Below are 19,427 nucleotides of genomic sequence, written 5' to 3' on the forward strand. Positions count from 1 at the left end.
ACAAACAGGAATATCATCCAAACTGTCATTCAAGAACCAGAATTGGGCCTGTTTAAGCATAAACGCTTTTTGGTAGAATATACAATTAGGAAATCTGACTCTGCAATGTTCAGTAGTCAAGAAAAACCTTTTTAGTTTTTTTGGCACCCAGGGGAAATTATAGAAAGTATTATTAATAGATTTAAAAAATGAAGATGATAGTCGAAGAGGGAGTATTTGCAAATACAATAAGGTAACTGGAAATAGCATCATTTTACTGGTTTCTAGTCTGTCCCACCAAGTTAAATATAATGGAGACCAAGTGATGATTGGGTTTATAATTTTATTCAACAGATTATCTAGATTTCACTTACTGGATTTTTCAAGAGAGGAATAGATCTCAATGCCCAAGTATACAGTATAATCTTGGCACCATTTGAGACCAGATGACTTTAATTCATGTTTAGCACACCATGGGCCTCATTAAGAATGGAGGTAATGAAAAAAGGAAGGCGGAATGGTAATACTGGCATTGTTAACGGGTCCGGGCATTACGACCTGACAACCCGCCAATACCGCCACCGCCCGTACCGTGCCTCCTCATACCGGCATGCACGTGTACATGCGCCCCTTTGTGGAGTAAATACTGGCATGCCGGTAATAGGAGGACATCACAACCCACGCGGGCATGCAAATACTGGCATCCCGAAGGCGGTAATTAGGGCCTGCTCGATGGCGGCCATACAGGCATCGCGAACCACCCGTAAACAGCAAACAGTAATCAAGCCAACTGCCACAGGTGCACACAATCACCACAGGTGGAGTCAATGGAGCCTGGCCCAGTATAAAAGTACACCCACACACCACACCCCTTCCTACACCAAAATCATACCACTAGCTGTTGCAATCATGGCGCTGGAGGACATGCCTATACTGCTACAACTACAGCAACAGCAGCATCTACAACAACAACTACAGCAGAAACAACAGGCAGCACAGAGGAGATGCAGGAGGAGAAGGAGGGTGAGACAGGCCCAGCAATTACCACCAATGCAGCCAGTAGTACCTCGTAGGCAGCCACCAATCCCTCACATCAGACCCAGTCCATTCAATCTAACCTCTGACCAGATCCATACCCTGTACCGATTGGACCGGGACACCATCACCACCATAGTGGACATGATAGCCAATGACATCGCCAGCCTCATAGAAATACCCACTGCCATCCCCCCGCTACTAAAGGTGGTGTCTGTGCTCCACTTCCTGGCCACAGGCACCTACTAGCACACAGTGGGGCAGCTGCATGGCATTTCACAACCACTATTTTCATGCATGCTGCACCAAGTGATGGATGCTCTCCTGAAGCACGCTAGCACCCACATATCCCTACCACGGACTGCCCAGGAGATAGCCGACACCAAAGTAGGCTTCCATGCACTGGCAGGCATACCCAATTGTGTTGGTGCCCTGCACTGCACCCATGTAGAATTGGTAGTCCCCCATGCCATAGAGAGGGTGTACTGTAATCTCAAGCAATACCACTCCATCAATGTGCAGATGGTATGTGACTCCAGCAAGATCATCACACATTGCTGCGCCCAATTTCCCCGATCAACACATGATGCTGTGGTGCTGCGTAACTTCACGCTACCCCATCACATGGAGCGACATGCTGGACGACGTGCCTGGCTGCTTGGTGAGTTGACTGACTGGCACATGGCATTGCATCGGGGTAGTATACTCCACCTGCGTGGGAATGGGGGGTGCATACTCCACCTGGGTGGGAATGGAGGGGATGCATACTCCACCTTGGTGGGAATGGACGGTGAGTGGAGAATGCACACAGAGATAAACACTCCTGATCTAAACCTCCCAACCCCAACATTACAAATCACTGGCACACATTTGACCAATTACGTATATCAATGACAACATGTAAGACGCACAACCTGGCCACCATGGGTATGTCAAGCAATGCATGACTAAACAGGATTGCAACTGTGCCAATGTGGCTAATGTGACCATGCACAGTGTAGTATACACAGCAGACATGGGTGGCAATACATCGTCCTACAACCACAGTACATCCGCATCAGCATTCATGAATTCACCCTGCATCATCTGTACAACGCCATCCAGACTACCACACCATATTGCAGTATAGAATGCATCTAAACAATATTCATGCATACGTACAGGGACATGTGCAGGTCGACAGCAAATAGCTGCGGCAATGACTGTGAATCCTAAAGGTGGCAGCTCAGAGTGACTCACGTAGACTAATCTGTATTCACTTGCAGGTGATGGAGGATATCCCTTGAAGCCGTGGCTACTTACCCCTGTGCGGAACCCGCAGAACAGCCATGAAGAGGAGTACAATCGGGTACATACCTGTACCCGTGTTGTGATTGAGCGGACCTTTGGCCTGTTGAAGGCGCGGTTCCGCTGCCTAAGCAGATCTGGTGGAGCACTCCTTTATAGGCCTGAGAAGGTGGCAAAGATCACCATGGCCTGTGTCATGCTGCACAACATGTGCGTCCGGAGAAATGTACCACTGCCACCTGACATTGACATGCATGCGTCGGTGAGGATGATGAGGATGAAGACGGAAGAGATGCAGCACCCCTGCCAGTATGTGATGCACAGGATGGCCATGGAGTACACCAATCACTGATTGACGAATACTTCTGAGCCACATGGACGTTGATAGATATGTGTCAGTGACACATTGTATACTGTGTCCATGTGGACATGCACACAGGGAATGTGGGAAGTTGGGCACTGTACACCGTCATTAATTAAAAGGATAAACACGAAATGGAAAATGTCCAGCCATTGAATGTTTTTTAACACAATGGGTGTATTGATATCAACTGAAGAAAGTCCAACCCCTCAACCCCCCAGTGAACTCCCAAAACCCCCAGTGAACTCCCAAAACCCCCCAGTGAACTCCCCCTAAAACACCCATATGCCGCCGACACCATCTGTCCCACTCCAATAGTTGTCCAACACTATTTCCTGGACTTCTTGATGTCCGGGGGCTGCATTTCAGAGTGCCTGGCACTCCGTCTTGTTAGACGCACAGGGCTGGTGTTTGCAGAGGAAGTGGGGGCAGAGGAAGTGGGGGCAGAGGAAGCGGGTGTGGTTGATGTGTGGAAGCAGTGGTGATTTGCATGGCTGGTGCGGGTTGTGGCTGCTGCATGTGCAGCAGGATGGAGGTGAGGACCTGCGTGATGGCCCTCAGACTGTCTCATCAACAATGCAGAGGCATTGACGGCGGCTGTGTTCGGCGTTATGGGGGTTGTGGTCTCTACTATGGCGACTATGGTCCCCGCTATGGCCTGGGCTATGTCGCGCCTCGTGTCCTCCCCATCCGCGACATATTGTCGGAGCAGGTCCAACATATAGTCCTGTCTGGCCTCCACCCTCGCTAGCCGTGCCTCAAGGTTGTTGGTGGGAGCAGCAGTGGTCGAGGGTGCTGTGACCGGGCCTTCATTGGCAGTGCTGTCCTCAGGGAGGCTGCTGAGGTCAGAATCCTGCAGCAAAGGATCCGCACTGCTGCTGGTGGGTGAGGGCTTAATGTGGGGTTGGGGGGTGGACACGGGCCTTGGGGAGTGTGGACATGCCACATGGGTCAGTCCATCCTGGTCCACATACTCCTCCACTGCAGTATCAGTGTTGCTCTGTGGGTCAACGGCCTTGCCTTCCACTGGTGTAGCCAGCTCAGTGTCCACAGTGTCAGGCGCCCTGGTTGTTGGTGTGGGCTGCGAGGCTGCCCCGGAGGTGGTGTTGTCGGTGGCCGTTGTCTTTGGCCGGGACGTAGATGCCCTTGTGGTAGGATCCTCGCTGGCATCTTCTCCATCAGTGCCTGGGGGGGTAGAAGAGATGCAGGGCATCAGTGATGGTGTTACATGCTAGATGCATTATATGGTGCTGTGTAGTATTCCTTTTATCATGCATTCATATTTTACAGGTGTGTCACATAGGATAGTATGAAGAGGGAATTTTAGCCTTTGCTGCATGGCAGGTGGTATGCCGTTGTATTGGGGTTTGTGTGATGTATTACATGGGCACGGTCCGTGTGTGTTGGCTGTGTGTTGGTAATGGGACTGGCACTCAGCATGCATTTCAGTGTGGCAGGGTTTGGCCCTCCATCTGGACAAGGATATGTTCATGTGTGTGTTGGGACATGCATTGCCTTGCCTATACTCTCTTCCACATCACTGGTGCTACGTCATGGTTTCCCCAAAGGGTTCTGCAGGGTCACTCACCTCCATCTGCAGATGTTGTGGCACCCGTCTCCATCTCCCTAAATCCCTCGATGGACTCCATCTGAATAAACGTGCTTGCCGTCTCCTCCCAGCGTGACAGTTTGGCAGGTGAGTGGGGACCCCCGCCCGTAGCCATGGCCTCCCTCCTGTTGCTGGCCAGGATATTCCGAACCCTGAGGCGGAGGTCATCCCACCTCTTTTTGCAGTCCTTCACTGTCCGTGGGGTGGTGCCGACTGCCGAGACTTTGCGGGCTACCTCCTCCCAGATCTCCTTGTTGCTCTGCTGCACCTCCCTCTTCAGGTTCTGCAGGTTGATCTCGTCTGCATGTGCGGCAAGGGTGTCTGCCAGCATGGAGAGTTCTTCATCTGAAAAATGCTTTTTGCGCAGGCAGGGGGTTGTTTCCCGGGTAGCCTTTGACATGGTGAAGAGATTGGCAGGGTCTCTCCTGTACACAACTGGTGGTTTGGGAGGATTGCAATGGATTGTGTTTTTAAAGATGGCCACCTTCACATTTCCCGTTCCGACGTGATGACGTTACTTCCGGGTCCGGTATTACGAGCCCGGTATTAGCATGCTGTTATTACCGGGTCAGTATTAAGGGGTGCCTCCTAGGTGGAGGCGGTATCGGCGGGTCCCGTGATGGCGCTATGGGGGGGTTGTAGGGCCTTTAGCGGCATGCCGGTATGGCCATTACCGGCATGGGGGTTTGCACGTACTTGCGCACTCGTAATCACCCGCTATTAGCAGCATCATACGAGCACGGACCTGCTAGTTCCTCCATGCCGGTAATGACCCCGTTTTTACCGCGCTCCTCATAATGAGGACCCATGTACTTAGGGGTACAATTTCAGATGTATCTTTTTAAGCCTGTATCCTAGACATCCAAAAATAATCTAATAATTTCAACAGATTTTTAAAATTATTATTTGGATTTTTTATGAAAATCAAAAAATCCGCATATACTACCATTTTGGCATCCAACTTCCCACATTTTACACCAATGCTAGTAGGGCATCGTCTAATAAGCTCTAACAGGTGCTCCATAGAAATAATGACCAGGATAGGGAATAATGGGCATCCCTGACGAGTACCTTTCTTTAATGAGAAATATGTGGCGAATTGACCATTCATAAAAATTTGTTTTTGGGTCTTAGTATAATAGTTTAACTAAAGATATATAGTTTGGGCCCAGGCCATTCTGTTGAAATGACTCAAATAAGAAATCTCACTCAACCCAATCAAATGTTTTTTCAGGATCTAATGCCACGGCTGCATACTATTTGAATTTTCAAAACATGTAATATATCACAAACAACCTAGTGTTAGCCGATAAAACTCGCCCCTTTACAAAAGCCACTTCATCTGGTTTGATGGACGGAGACACAAAAGGTTCAAATTTATTGGCGAGTACTTTAACAAATATTTTCAGCCAGTATTGATGAAGGAAATCGGTCTATAGCTCTTGGGAAACATACTATCTTTATCAGCCTTAGGGAAAAGTATAAGCAATGCTTCAGAAAAAGAAAGTGTGAAAATAACGTATTTAACTTACCAACCAAATATGATGAAAAATGACCACAAAAAAAATCAATAGAGGAGCAATCCAATACAGGTGCTTTACCTTCACGCAGATCCTTGACAGCCAATGAATTTCACTCGTATGCTGGCATCATTTCCTCTTTATCATTTTAACTGCCCCTAATTGCATTAGTGATGTTTATACAATATACCTCTCTGGTGTCCAGCAATTTGCAGGTATTACCTTTTCTTGTCTCTAATGCAAGTTTATCTATTCACATATAAATCATGCAGGTGATTACAGAGTCCTTAGACTGCGCTGATATTTATTTCTAATGTATAATTAATTATACTGTGCCTGTAAAAAATGGCGTTTGCAGCATTCAGACGTTATTACACCTGCTAATGCTCACAACTTCACACAGATATGAAACAAAGGGAAGACTCTTTTTAAGTGTGCATCTATTAATTAAAAATCAAACATATTTGCCAATTAATTCTATGTACACAAAATGTAATAAAGTTGCCACAAATGTGTGTTTGTAGTTGTTTTAAGAAAATACATTTATCTGACTTCTATCTAAACAATTACAGTTTTATTTGTTGTATTTAATCCTCACAAAGGATAGTATTCTGTCCTTGATTACAATTCTGATATTCTCTATACATTTACCAGGCATTCACCTACAAGTGTTTCACCACATATGCTAAGCAGCAATCCAAAACCTATGTTGAGCTTCTTCAGGGGGTTGCAATATATTAAATCACCATCATCATCATGATATCTAGTTAGTTTGTCGCTTATTAAAAAGAACCACACATATTCTTTGAGTCTTCTTAAAACAGAGACTGATAGGCAAAACCTTAATCATAGTTTGTGGGTATGATGTTATTAATTCAATACATTTTCTGTTATTGGTATATCTAGCTTGAGTAGGTAAGATTATTGTCCCTAGTTGGGCTCTTCAAAAGAAGTTACGTTGAGCATATTCAAATTTGGAAATTTTTGCAACATGATAACCGCGTTATAAACATTGACCTAGGACACAGTCATTTCCAAATTCGAATTTGCTCAATCATTGGGACAGGCCCATTTTTATCTGTCTTCAAAAGATGTGAGATAACACTCACCTCTGTGTCTTTAGTAAACTCTCTCGTCACAATTGAAGCATAATTACAATTTTATATAATGGCACGGTGGCATTATAATATGAATATTAGGGGTAAAATCACTGCAGATGCATTGGCTGAAAATACTGAACACTGACTCTAAAAACGAATCTACTGACATATGAATATCCTCCAATTAAGCCCCAGTCAAGAAGACCTTCGAGGCCACTCCTCCCACCCTCTGAGCAGTATGTGCCCCAAAACGGAAATATCAATTCCTGCCTGGACCACCTCCCAGCGTGCCCATCTAGCTAATGTTTGGGAAGGGGCTGGCCTGTGAGGTTTACATAACACAGTAAGCAGTTGTGTTGCTGGACCCCTGAGGTCCCTGGTTTGGTACTCATATGCTTTGAGGCATCTTACTATGCATAAAGTGGGAATTGCAGCATACACAGGACATTTTACATACCTGCTATGTTCCCTAGCCCTTTGGAAACGCTCAAAATGAATGCCAGCAGAAAGGGCATGTAATGATAAACTATCAGTGTACGGCCAATATCTTAATAGGAAAAACATCAGGTTCATATCAATAGAACTGAATACTTGGCGGGGGGTGTGGAGGGGGGTTATAAAACATATATCTTTCTACATTGTACAGACTAGACGGCGCTGATCTCCTGGAAAGTTGCCCACCCCCTGTGTGGGGCAGAAATAGCTCACATGTATACATTCACTGATTTGTAAGAATGAGAAAGGGCTAAATCTCCAAGAAAGTTAACTATCTCCACCTCAGAAGCCGTAAAGGGATCCAGATGTCCTAGAACAATCAGTGAACCCAGATTCTCCATACAGTGATATATACATTTCTTGTACCTGAGGCCCAGGATTCCCATAAGAATGCTAGAGTCACTTCCAAAACTCTCACTGGAGCTCCTATGCCCATGTATGTTCCATGAGCCCATCCACAGGGGTTTAGATGGGATAAAGGGTGGCATTGACCCTTTAAGTTGGATAATCCAAGGGGGCAGTTGGGGAAGGAAAACAATAATGTATACATTCATCTTCAGGGCCATATAGACAACCACTTGAGCCCGCACTCGGGTGCTAATAGCTTGAGTATTCAGCGCTGCTGGACAATATGGGCAGTTATGTGCCATTAGCAGACACATAGCTGCTTGTTTTTGCCATGGCCCAATGCAATAATGTTCAAATATAGGGCATGTCTGAAAGTGCCATATGCATATGACGGAAGCAGGTATATAGTCAGGCTGTAGCTTACATATTGTAAGTATACCTGGCATAAGGGACTGCAACTGGCTCAAGATGGCTTAGACTGACCATATTCAGCGGTATTGGCATATGCAATGGAGGTGTGATGGCTGAAAGGTTTTGAATCAATATCTGCTGGCATTACTGAGTGGCCTGTTGTGCATAGATTCCCAGTTTACACCTCACTAGTGATTCTCAGCGAGGCTGAAGCATGCATGAGATTGGTTTTAGTCTCTTGCAGGCGGGATGTGTCCTAGTATATCTGTAATTTCACAGCAATCTGAAAAAGGATGGTTTGGAAGGCTAGCCAGAGCAATGCTAGCCAGAGCAACGTACAGGACATCCTGTCCTCACTCTCCTCTACACCCCTCCTTTCTCCCTCACCTGCTCTCAGGCCTCCCTTTCCCCTCCTATCCCCTTCACTCCTAAACTCCTCTTTCTCTCCCATATCAACAAATTAGGTCTCTAGAGAAGCTTTCAATGAAAGTCTCTTCAAAACAGGTGGTCCCCTGCTTCTCCAGAATTATCAAGGATGATATTGCCTCCCTTGCTCCAGCTTTGGCGGATTTCTGCAATCACTCCTTTGCCACGGACACCTTCACTCTACTCCTCAAACACTCCCTTCTGCAACCTTTTCTCAAAAAGCTTTCTGCCGACCCCTCCTGTCTGGCTAACTACCACCCTATCTCCATTACTCGCTTCCTGGGCAAACTCTTATCCTTGGCATCACGCATCTGATAATGGACTGGTTGACCTCCTTTGTCTCTGACCAATCATCCCAGGTTCAACTCGGTCCTTTTCTCTCCTCCATCACACTCGCCACTTGCGCCATCCATCAGGGCTCTATCCTCTCACTGTGGCTCTTTAACATCTACCTTGCCATTCTAGCCCATTTGATCTCTGCCTTCTCTCCTCACTTCCAGTGTTATGCAGGCATCACGTAGCTCTCTTTCAAGCTTCCCTCCACTGCCTCCTCTTCTTCTGCTCTCATTCCTGACTGTCAGACTGCTATTCAGGCATGGTGTGCTGCTAACGATCTCTGCCTTAATGCCAGTAAGACTGAGATTCTTCTCATTGGGACCCCAGCTCCCTCCATTCCTCTGACACTCTGGCCGCCCTCCATGGGTCCCCTCCCCTCAACCTCTTGTGAGGCAAAAAACCTTGACGTCATCTTCAACTCCTCTCTCCTTCTCGCCTCACATCACAGGCTTTGCCAAGAAGGCCCACTTCCAGCTGCACCTCCTCAGAAGCATTCTCTGTTTCCTCACCTTCCCCCAGAAACTCAATGTCTCCAGAGCTCTGGTCCACTTTAGGCTGCACTACTGCAACAGCCTCTTCCTCAATTTGCCTAAATCCTCTCTTTGCCCCCTTCAACTAATCCAGAATAGGACTGCAAGACTTTTCCTTGGCCTCAAGCCCAGGCACTGCATCTTTCCAGCCCTAAAATATCTCCACTGGCTCCCAGTTGCTGTGAGGATCAAGTTCAAGACCCTTTGCATTATCCACAAGGAATTCTTGGGCATGTGACCCCGCTACATCAAACTCTCTCTCCCTAAATGCCTCCCTGCTAGAGCCCTTCGGTCTTCTAGCACCAACTTTCTGCATATCAGACGCTTTTCCAAACAGAGAGTGGGGGTAGATCTCTCTCTCTTCCGCAAGCGCCTCCCTCTGGAATGGCCTCCCTGCCCCCTCAGACTTCAACCGGATCTCCTTAAGTTCTGGAAGCTTCTCAATACCCTCATTCTCTCTTCCTCCTTCCCTCTCCCCCTTCCCCGCTAATGTCCCCCTCTGTCTCATTTTGACTGGCTTCCTGGTTCCTTCTGATTCCTACAGACAACAGGCCCTCCTCGACCAGCCTACCCCTCGTTTTGGTCTTACCTGACCACCCCCTAACTTGCACTTGCCCTTCCAGGCTCCCTCCCTCTTCACTAGGCTGGCTGGGCCTGCACCCTTTTTATGCCTATCCAGCCCTGTCCTCGCACTTAGCATGTGGACTTTCTTTCCCTTGCACTCTCTGCATTCCCCTGGCAGCTGTTCACCTGGCCTCCCCTCAGCACTGGCCTAACCCATGGGCATGCTTACCCTCTTCCCTCCACCAATTGCGCCCTCGCAACTCCGACCTGCACTCCCTTTCCCTCCTTAGCATTAGCGCATTCCGCTCTGAATGGCCCTTTCTCCCCTCCCCCCGCATTTCTTCCCAATAACAACAGGCCTAGTAGGCTCGTTTTTATTTCTCGTCATCACTGCCCCCCTCGCCCCTTTTGTCTTGTTGTGCCTTGATACACCATTTGCTGTATAGGCGCATTATAAATATGCAATAAATAAATAAATAAAATGCCGGAGGTTATGATTGATTGAAACGTTCCATCCTTCACTCTTCCATACTGGAATAGGTTGCCTCTTCTCCTGAGCCATTAGTTGAGATGGGGTTATCCCTATTATATCATAACCCCAGCCATGGCATATCACGTCTTTTACTTGGTGTCTTAATTTTTTGTAATCCTTCTTCCTTATTTAAGTTTTTGTCATCCGCAACGCCACGTTCTGTAATGTTATCGTGGTTAAAGGCAGTGCAATGTCACTTCGTTTGATGTCACCACGATCAGAGGTGATGTGACATGCCTGGCATTTTGGTCAATGGATATCCCAGTTCCTTGCCCCTCTCCTCGCCTCTACAGCATTATTTGCAGATTATCATTCTGTTTCAGAGAGCCAATAATACAGCTTCCTACTGCAAGCATGATTTATGTATTACTCAGAGTATGCTTTTTCTGCCCCTCACCATTCCAATGGCACGTTTGTATTCCCTGGTCTATCTACATAGTTTTTGAAAGTAAAATGTGTAGTTCGGTAAACCTCCCTTGGTGGATCCCATTTATTGAGAAACTGTTGCGGGTCAGGGGAGTAAATGGAAAAAATATGTTTGCCCTGTTATTCTCTTGCTGTTCGGAAGTGCACTAAACGTTAGTGCCATGTGATATTGACTCAGATTGCCTTTACATGGAAAAGCCAGGCCTGGAACAATATCATTTTATTGTTCATCTGTAAACAGGATTTTGTGGTTATGATCAACACTTAACCCAGTCCAATTCACGTGGTATAATATAACAAATATGAGTCAATCTTTCATTGAATAATCATACATTTTTTTGTACATTTTAATAAAGTGCTAATCAATGACTCATCTCATTTCAGGGGGATAGAATTGACTTCAAAAACTTTGATCCTGCATCCCTAATGCCCGAAAACCTGGATTACTGGACCTATCGTGGCTCGCTCACTGTTCCACCCCTGATTGAGGTTGTCACCTGGATTATCCTGAGACATCCTATTCCTATCAGTCCCGAACAGGTACATGGAAAAAAAACCTTTTCCCGTTGCCTTTCTTATAAAATGAACTGTTGTATGTCTCTTCGGTTTTACCTGGCTGAAAAAAATACTGCAGTTGCAATATCTGCTTTTGTGTCAGGTTAAAATGCTTCAGTCTGCTATGTCATTATGTTGTCTACCCTTTAGCCTCTTTGCAAAGGCCATATAGCCACCTTGGATTGGGGTTTTCACACTCATGTTTTCTTCTGAACGTGTAATTACGCTGTTTTGCCAAAGAACACTAACCGCAAAAAAACATTTAAAGATGTACTCATGCAACTCACCCAAAATATAATTTTTTTGCTGTCAAAATTTCAAATTACAACCTTTCCAATTAAGTTTTATTGGGCAGACTTCCCAAAAAGTGTACAAATCTTTCTGTCCCAAGATGGCAACCATATTTGACTTACTAAGGGCTGCCATAGTACCTGCGCTGTTTCTGTACACAAGATGTGCACAATGCAAACACAATTATAACACACATCAAACGTGTTAACTGTTTCACAATTATCACCATATTAAAAGAAACCCATTCGGAGACATTTATGATCAATTTCTTTTCCGACTTTGCTAGCAGTGGTAAAGGCTGCTCCTTCTCCAAGTTGGCAACTACTTTTCAACTTTAGATTTTATATTGCCTTATCTATTTTTGATGCATGCCATGTGCACAATGAAAAAGAAAGTTTGCAAAGGTACCAAGGATCCTGTGCAACACATCAGCCGAGAAAGCCATCCTCCCCAAGATAGATGACACATGTCAGTCCAACCGCCAGCGTTCTAATGGACATTGCAACACTTAAGGACAGCACAACATGACGCAACTCTGGACACATCAGAATGCAATGGGAACTGTACAATTCACAGCATTTCCTGTGGAGAAAGCTGCCGAAAATGTAGAAACTCTATTTTAAATCATGCACATTTTTGTTAGTGCATATATCAATCAGGCAATATCAAAAAAGGGCGTCTTAGTGTCTCTTTTGTAGCCAAACATGGCTTTCTGTAGTGTGACAGGGTTGCCGGGTGGGAACGCTCACAAAGGATGACACACCAGTAGCTTTTTGTGATATAAGAGGATTTATTTCAAAGAGGGTAACAGAAAATGGCTAGTAAATGAGGTATTTTAGTTGAAAGCATAAAGAGAAGCCTCTTACATCTGTTCCGACATTGGGGTCCATGCAATCCACTCCGAACTCGAATGTCCAACAATCAACCATGGTCTTTGTCTTTGTGGTGCAAGGTTTGGGGTGCCTAAACACTTGTCCGTTGAGTAAGCAGGAATGCCTTCTGCAGCTGTTGCACTCTGGGCTCAGATCAGTCGATGGTTCTTCTTCAGGAGGTGGAGACAGCATATAACTTTTGCTAGAACTGTACCCTTCCTCTTGAGTCCCTGGGATTGAGGCCTGAGATGCTCTTGGTCAGATGACTACCTCCATGCCCTATGGTTTTCAATCCCAAAATACCCCATCTCTGACCCCGCATAAAGTAAGCTCTCTGGCCCCCAGTGTGTTTGCTCCATCTTTTTCGTCTTCCTTCCTCCTCTGAGTTCTCACCTGGATCACTAGAGGGGATGCCTGGTCTCATAACACCTGTCCATGCTGCGGTGATGGGAATGGAAACTCAAGGCCATTGCTGGGACTAGCTGTCAGCAGATTACAAAGCAGGGAGTATCCCCGAAGCACAATTCAGCCGAAGGCAGGCCATCTTTCTTTTAGATTAAGTTGACGCATTCAGGATGACTCGTATATTATGCCCTTCTGCTTATCTGCATTCTGTGAAAATGTTGTCATTTGAGGGGGGCTGTTGGCAAGGGACAGTAGATCTTACTTCAACATGTACCTTCCTTCTGAGGCTTTTTATGTATAAATATGCCTTTGACAATAAACGCAAAGCGGCCGTACTCTTGTGTTATCTGTGTGTGGTGGTCATTAATATGGGAATGAGTGTGTAGCCCTTCTCCAAAGAAATCGGCTTCAGACAGAAGACCACAGGGATCTCGAAGCTGACCAGATATTACTGCTTGCTCTTTCCACTCTGCCACAGGTGTTTAGGACCTCCCCCTCTCGTTTCTCTTATAGGTTGTGCTTCTTGATTGAACCTCTTGCACAACCTCCCTCCAGTCTCTGTCTCCTGCAAATAGTCTGCCCCCCCCCGCCCACTCTCCACAAATTCTTACCTTTCTCCCCTTCCACCTGATGGCAACTTTCTACTTTCCAACCTTCTATACTCTCAAACACCACTTCTCCCTCTGATGGCATCTCTTACTTCAACCTTCACCAAACACTTCCTTGAACCCCCAACCCTCTCCTCTCAGAACTCACCACCCTTCGCCAAACTCCTTCTTCCAACTCCTATTCACACAACCCACAGGCCGCATGTTTTTGCAGCCTTATGTTCATTGGTTCCTTCAGCACCCTCGCCACAGAGGCATATCTGTTTCCTTGCTCATCGGGGACATTGAAAGGCTGAAACCTTGTTATTTTAAAGGAAAATATGCATTTTCTCACAATAGAGGTTTGGGGCTGGTAAAGGAGCTGGGATTGCTTTCTTGGCATGCCGAACCTATGTGAAGAAGATTCTCTGAGGATCAGTGCTAACTCCTTCTCTGGGGCTGACCACTGATAAAATGAGGAGTACAGTGCTGATAAAGCTTTCTATTAATACTTACAGAGTGGAGCTGCATGCTTATAAGGACAGTCATGGGATTAACATTCCTCTGACTACTCCTTGCCTTATGCCAGGAACTCTGCTTGGGTGGACTAGGGATCCCCCATGTACCTCCTCTGGGTCTAGCATCCACTCATTCAAGTGGATCGCGGCCCCGCTGACGACTCCATTCAGAGTTACAAAGGTTAGGCAGAGGACATCATCGCGTTAATTATAAATGTAAACAAATAATACAATGACATTTTCATATATAGATTTCGACAATTGTATATTCAGACTATCTCCTAGCTCCCAGTTCATGGGGGTGGCTTAGTCATGGGTTACATGACTCAAACCTTCTCCAGGGCCAATACCCCAAATGTCTCCAACTAATTTGAACTGCTTTTCTGCTCAGAACAGTCAAAAACGAGAACTTCCACCTTTGGGAGTGGGGCCGGATACCCATTTGCCACTCATCTCTTTCTACACTGCACTCTTAACCCTCCCCAGCTCACTCACTACCGAGTCCATTGGATTGGTTTATCCGCAGGTCACATGAGCTGGGCCTTCCACTAAAATAGGGCATCTCAATAGGGTATCCTTTCCTCAGGCAGCCAGCAAAAACTAAAGGCAAAGGGTGATGCCTATTTGCACACTTGCATTTCCATACCCACTGTTTCATAGCTGAATACCAGACCAATCTTTGTTCAGTTAAGCCAAATGGCGCCCCACTGTTTTGCAGCCCCCTTTGTGACTTTGCTCTTAGGTGTGCCACACTGAGTATATTGCTACTAGGTGTACCCCATGGCGGGTCTACTGCTAGGTGTGCCCCATTATTATTTTACTAGTAGGTGTGCCTCCCTATGGGTTTGCTCCTAAGTATGCTCTCTGACAGTAAGCAAAGTAGGATAAATATAGGTAAAGGCAGCCGTTAATTATGCATTGTTAAATCAGTGGGTAAACTAAAGAAAATCATAAACTCAACAACAAGTTTTCTTCGCCTTGAGGAAAAACAAAAAAGGGCCTTGGTTCTGTGATTCTCAACCTGGAGATCCCTTCCCGGGATATATTATCATGATTCAGTCACTCAGTTTTGTTCTAAATCTCCATACTGTTCATTCTTGGCTTCTTGCTTCTGTGGATTCTGGTTTTCTGGGTCTCACCCTGAACTACTGAGAGACCCACTCTCAACCCAATATGCGCATGCCTGCTAGGCTGGACAAAGCAGCCTTGGGGTCACATGGTGATTGGACAGAGCAGCATCAAGAAACAGGTAAACATTGACAGAGATATTCTCACTGCTTCCTTGCCTCTGTGCCCTGGTTCTATTTTTTTGCGCTTCTGTTCTCGTCTACCTCCTCGATGAGTCAGAACTATTGCATACCTAGGGGATCTCTCTCACTCCTTCTGCCCTCTTCTCTAGTATTCTCTTTCCCCTCGTCCAGTGCCTTCACAATGCTAAAACTTATGCTTGTTCCTCGCCCGCTCATCAACCTCCCTTTGCCAGATTGGTAGCATGCCTGCTCCTTCTCAACACCTTTAATATTCTCCATGCTATCTCTCCTATGTGCTCTCCTCTTTTTCAACATCCTCCTTTGTAATCGTCTCCTCCTTCCTCCTAGAATCCCCAACAATCACCTCTGAATTTCCAAACTCCTTGCTCCAGATGCTTTTCCCAACCACCCCTTTCTGATCTCCATCGGTCCTCTCTTAACATCTCCTCCTTCCTCTCCTTGTTTAGCTCCCTCCATGCCTCCCATACTGCTGCTCCTAATGTCCGTTAGACCCAAAACCCAAATCGTATACAAATAATCCAATGAGCCAATAAAAGCATAGGAGAAGCAAGAAAAACAAAACTTAATTACATGCAACTTCGGCCAGGAACAATTCACAAATCATTCAACATTACATCATTATTTGGCGGTTCATATAGTGAATAGTGGAGTTGATATTCACACTTTGTTTCTGGATGCATGCACATTCACACCAGCTAATTGGACAGTCTTGTCTGTGCTATAGGTGAATAATTGGCCTATCCCATCCCTCGTGACCATGCTAATGACTTCCTCTTAACAATGTTCTAAAAATGGGGTCATCTACTTTCTCACAGTTTTGATTGGATAGTAGACAGTTTAAAGAGTTACAACATAAAATTTGGTTGTTCATTGGTTGTTCATGGGTGGGTTGCTTCCACCAAAATTGACCAATCCCTTTGTGAGGGGTGAACAGCGTGGCAACAAAAAAACAATACTTCACTTCCTTTCTCATGAGACCCAAACGTTAGCACCAACTTATCCTTCTCTCCCTTGTGAATGTTCAACTGACAGGGAATATTGTTGGAAATATGTTGCCCTTCTCAACCTTTCTCCTTCCTTTCCCATGATGTGTCTGCATGACCTCACGGGTGCACTTGTGGTCTTTTGCTTCGGGACCATGTGCACATTTAAATTGTGTATGCATGTGTGGGTGGGCGTGAGAGGTGCTAATACTGATGAACACATATAATTTAATTGCTGTCATGTTATCTTATGCATTCCTATGCTATAATAATGAACTCTTTGCCTCCATAATCATTTACTTGGTTGCAGTGCTCATGTTGTTCATGATCTCACTCCTAGGTGGATGTTTCCCTACAAGGGGTAGTGTGTGTCTTTCCTCTGATCGACTTTGACTTGTGCACCCTTCTGCTCATTACCTCATTCTCACTGACCTGTTGCCATTGTCTTGTTAGATTTTAAAACAATGGGTAGGCACATTATTTGTTATATCTTGCACTTGTTTCATGCCTGGGAATTTTCTGCACCCCTTTCTCCTAGCCAAATCCATGTGCAGCTTTTTCCTCTTCCCTCGTGGACTCTGCTCAAAGTTGCAAATTCTGATTGAATCTTTGCTACTCGTTCGAAGCGCTTGGGAATGAGCTTTGCCTCTGTGTTCTGACCATCTCAGTGCAGCTTTACACCCGGTCCAAGGCCACTGACCTTTTATGTGTGTGTCTCTCTAAGATTAACCAAATTGGGTGCTTTTTACTGTGTGGAATAATCCATCTATTTCTTAGGCCTATTAATTCAGAATGGCCAAAGACGCTGCTTTTGCCTTGAGGCCTACTCTATATGTTGTACAACTAATAAATGTCAGATTTGCTTATATTTATGTTTTTGTGGTTACTACCTCAGTGTTTCTAATGAGAGTTCTCAGTGCTGCTTGGGGTGCGCACTGTGTCTTTATCCTGCTTACTCGTGTGCCTTCAGGCATAATGCTCTATTGCACGTTATTCACCTCTGCCATTATTCTACGTGAGCAACATTCTAAGTGTGTGTTTGTGTGTTCTGTACGTTGCTGACTACATTATGTGAGAGGTCAGAAATGTGAGACGGCCACAAAGGTAACATTTTCTCAAAGTTTGCCATTTATTCAAAATAAAAAGGGGTTCTGATAAAAGCATAGCTTTCCCTAACCTAACAGAGAGATCCCTACCTAGCAAACTAAAACTAAAGAAAAATGACAGTGTCCAAAATACCAATGGCTCTCACACAGTGGCACCCCTGTCACCTTAATCTAGTTTCAAAATCACTTAGCTGTTGGCATGGTGAAATATATGCTTTCCCAAAAGTATATCTCTCAAAAGGGGTTTTATACTTGAATTGCTCTCTTAAGGGGTTTTCAGAACGTCTTGGATGATGGTAATGCTGGTTGTGAACTTTTCCCAATGTTTGTCTTAATATGGACTTCTCGTAGCCTCTTGGCTGTGGGTAGTATCGGTTAGAGGCTTTTTCCGATGATAGTTTGCCCAAGGTCTTTTGACAGCCTCTTGACTGTGGGCAATGTTGTTTACAAACGTTTCCCTCTTGTGTTCCCTATAGTTTAATTTTCTTTTCTTTGTTTTATCAATAGTTTGGTATTAAAAACTCTGTTTCTTTTATGGTTGCAACACTTACCTTAAAGGGACTACCGCAGCAAGTTCTGCATCCTCCGGGTAGAAGGGTGTACCCCCGATTGCTCCTCTCCTGCCCGCTCCTGTTATTTTATGTTATGTTATTTTGCATTTATATAGCGCCTTATATACCATTGGTATGGTCTGAAGGCGCTGGTAGGTTGAACGCCCTTGGGAACTGAAGTTCAGGTCAGTAGAGAGAGTAGAGAGAGTCAAAGGTGCATGTGAGCACCGGGTATGTGTGCAGCTGGTGCAGTATTAGTGTAATAGCTGCTTTTTAGCGATACGTGTGGTGGTTGAGAGATCAGTAGTATGTGTTTGTTCTGGCAGAATTTATCCAGACCGAGTGTGGCTGCGTTAGGCCTGAGGCCTGAGGAGAACGCCTGGCTGGGGGGTGTGTAACCAGGGAGTGACGGTGGATGTTGGTATGAGAACAATTATACCGAATGGTGTCATAGTATCTCTGTGTTCTAATTGAGTGGTGGTGTAAAGAAGAGAGTAAGCATTGTGGTGCGATATGATGGGTTATATGCTCTTCAAACGTTCCCTGCATTCCAAACCATACTATGTAGGTCACGCAATTCTATGCGCTCCAGTATGTTCCATGCACTCTTATTCATTCCATGCACCAGAGTCTGCTCCACACACTCCGGTCTGCACAATGTACTCATGTACCCCAGTCCGCCCCGCGCGCTCCAGTCCGCCCCGCGCCTGCACTCTTGTCTGCCCCACGCCTGCACTCTTGTCTGCCCCATGCCAGCACTCTTGTCTGGCCCGCGCCTGCACTCTTGTCAGCCTCATGCATGCACTCTTGTCAGCCTCATGCATTCACTCCTGTCAGCGTTATGCATGCATTCCTGTCCGCCACTCGCACTCCTGTCCGCCACTCGCACTCCTGTCAGCCACTTGCACTCAAAACCACTCTATTTACTCCAATCCGTTTAGTGTATTCTGAGTTGTTATATACCCCATTATGCGTTAAAAGGCTTCTAGATGTGACCAAATGCTCAGATATAGATTACCAAACATAGGGTTAATGTCACAAGTATGTTCGTATGACACGAAATTGGTCTGGTAAATCAAGTGTGGCTGGTTAGCTGTCGATGTCAAGCCAACCAGGCTGCCCTGGACTATAACTAGAGCCTTAAATAACCTCCAGAAATTTCAATCCCTGCACATGTACGACACGAGGTCAAAAGCAATGGGTACCAATGCACTTCATCAATGTTGTGTGTTGATGGCATTCGCTGGCTCATGCTGCCAAACTGCTAGCAGGTGTATTAGCGGGCACAGAGTTGCACTGCATGGTTTTACTACACTAAAAGAAACATGC

The 19,427-nt window shown here is 45.7% G+C and overlaps 1 protein-coding gene across 2 annotated transcripts in view; it reads left to right on the top strand.

Annotated features, from left to right (window-relative positions):
• LOC138497680 (carbonic anhydrase 13-like) overlaps positions 1–19,427 on the top strand; it is a 1,250,189-nt gene that overhangs the window by 928,434 nt on the left and 302,328 nt on the right. For both annotated transcript variants that reach the window (XM_069621291.1, XM_069621292.1), the window contains exon 7: positions 11,344–11,499. In XM_069621291.1, coding sequence (XP_069477392.1) covers positions 11,344–11,499 — 156 coding nt within the window. The remainder of the gene's footprint in view (positions 1–11,343; positions 11,500–19,427) is intronic.

This window comes from Ambystoma mexicanum, chromosome 5q, assembly GCF_040938575.1.
Source record: "Ambystoma mexicanum isolate Mex_15411 chromosome 5q, UKY_AmexF1_1, whole genome shotgun sequence".
NCBI classification, from domain to species: domain Eukaryota; kingdom Metazoa; phylum Chordata; class Amphibia; order Caudata; family Ambystomatidae; genus Ambystoma; species Ambystoma mexicanum.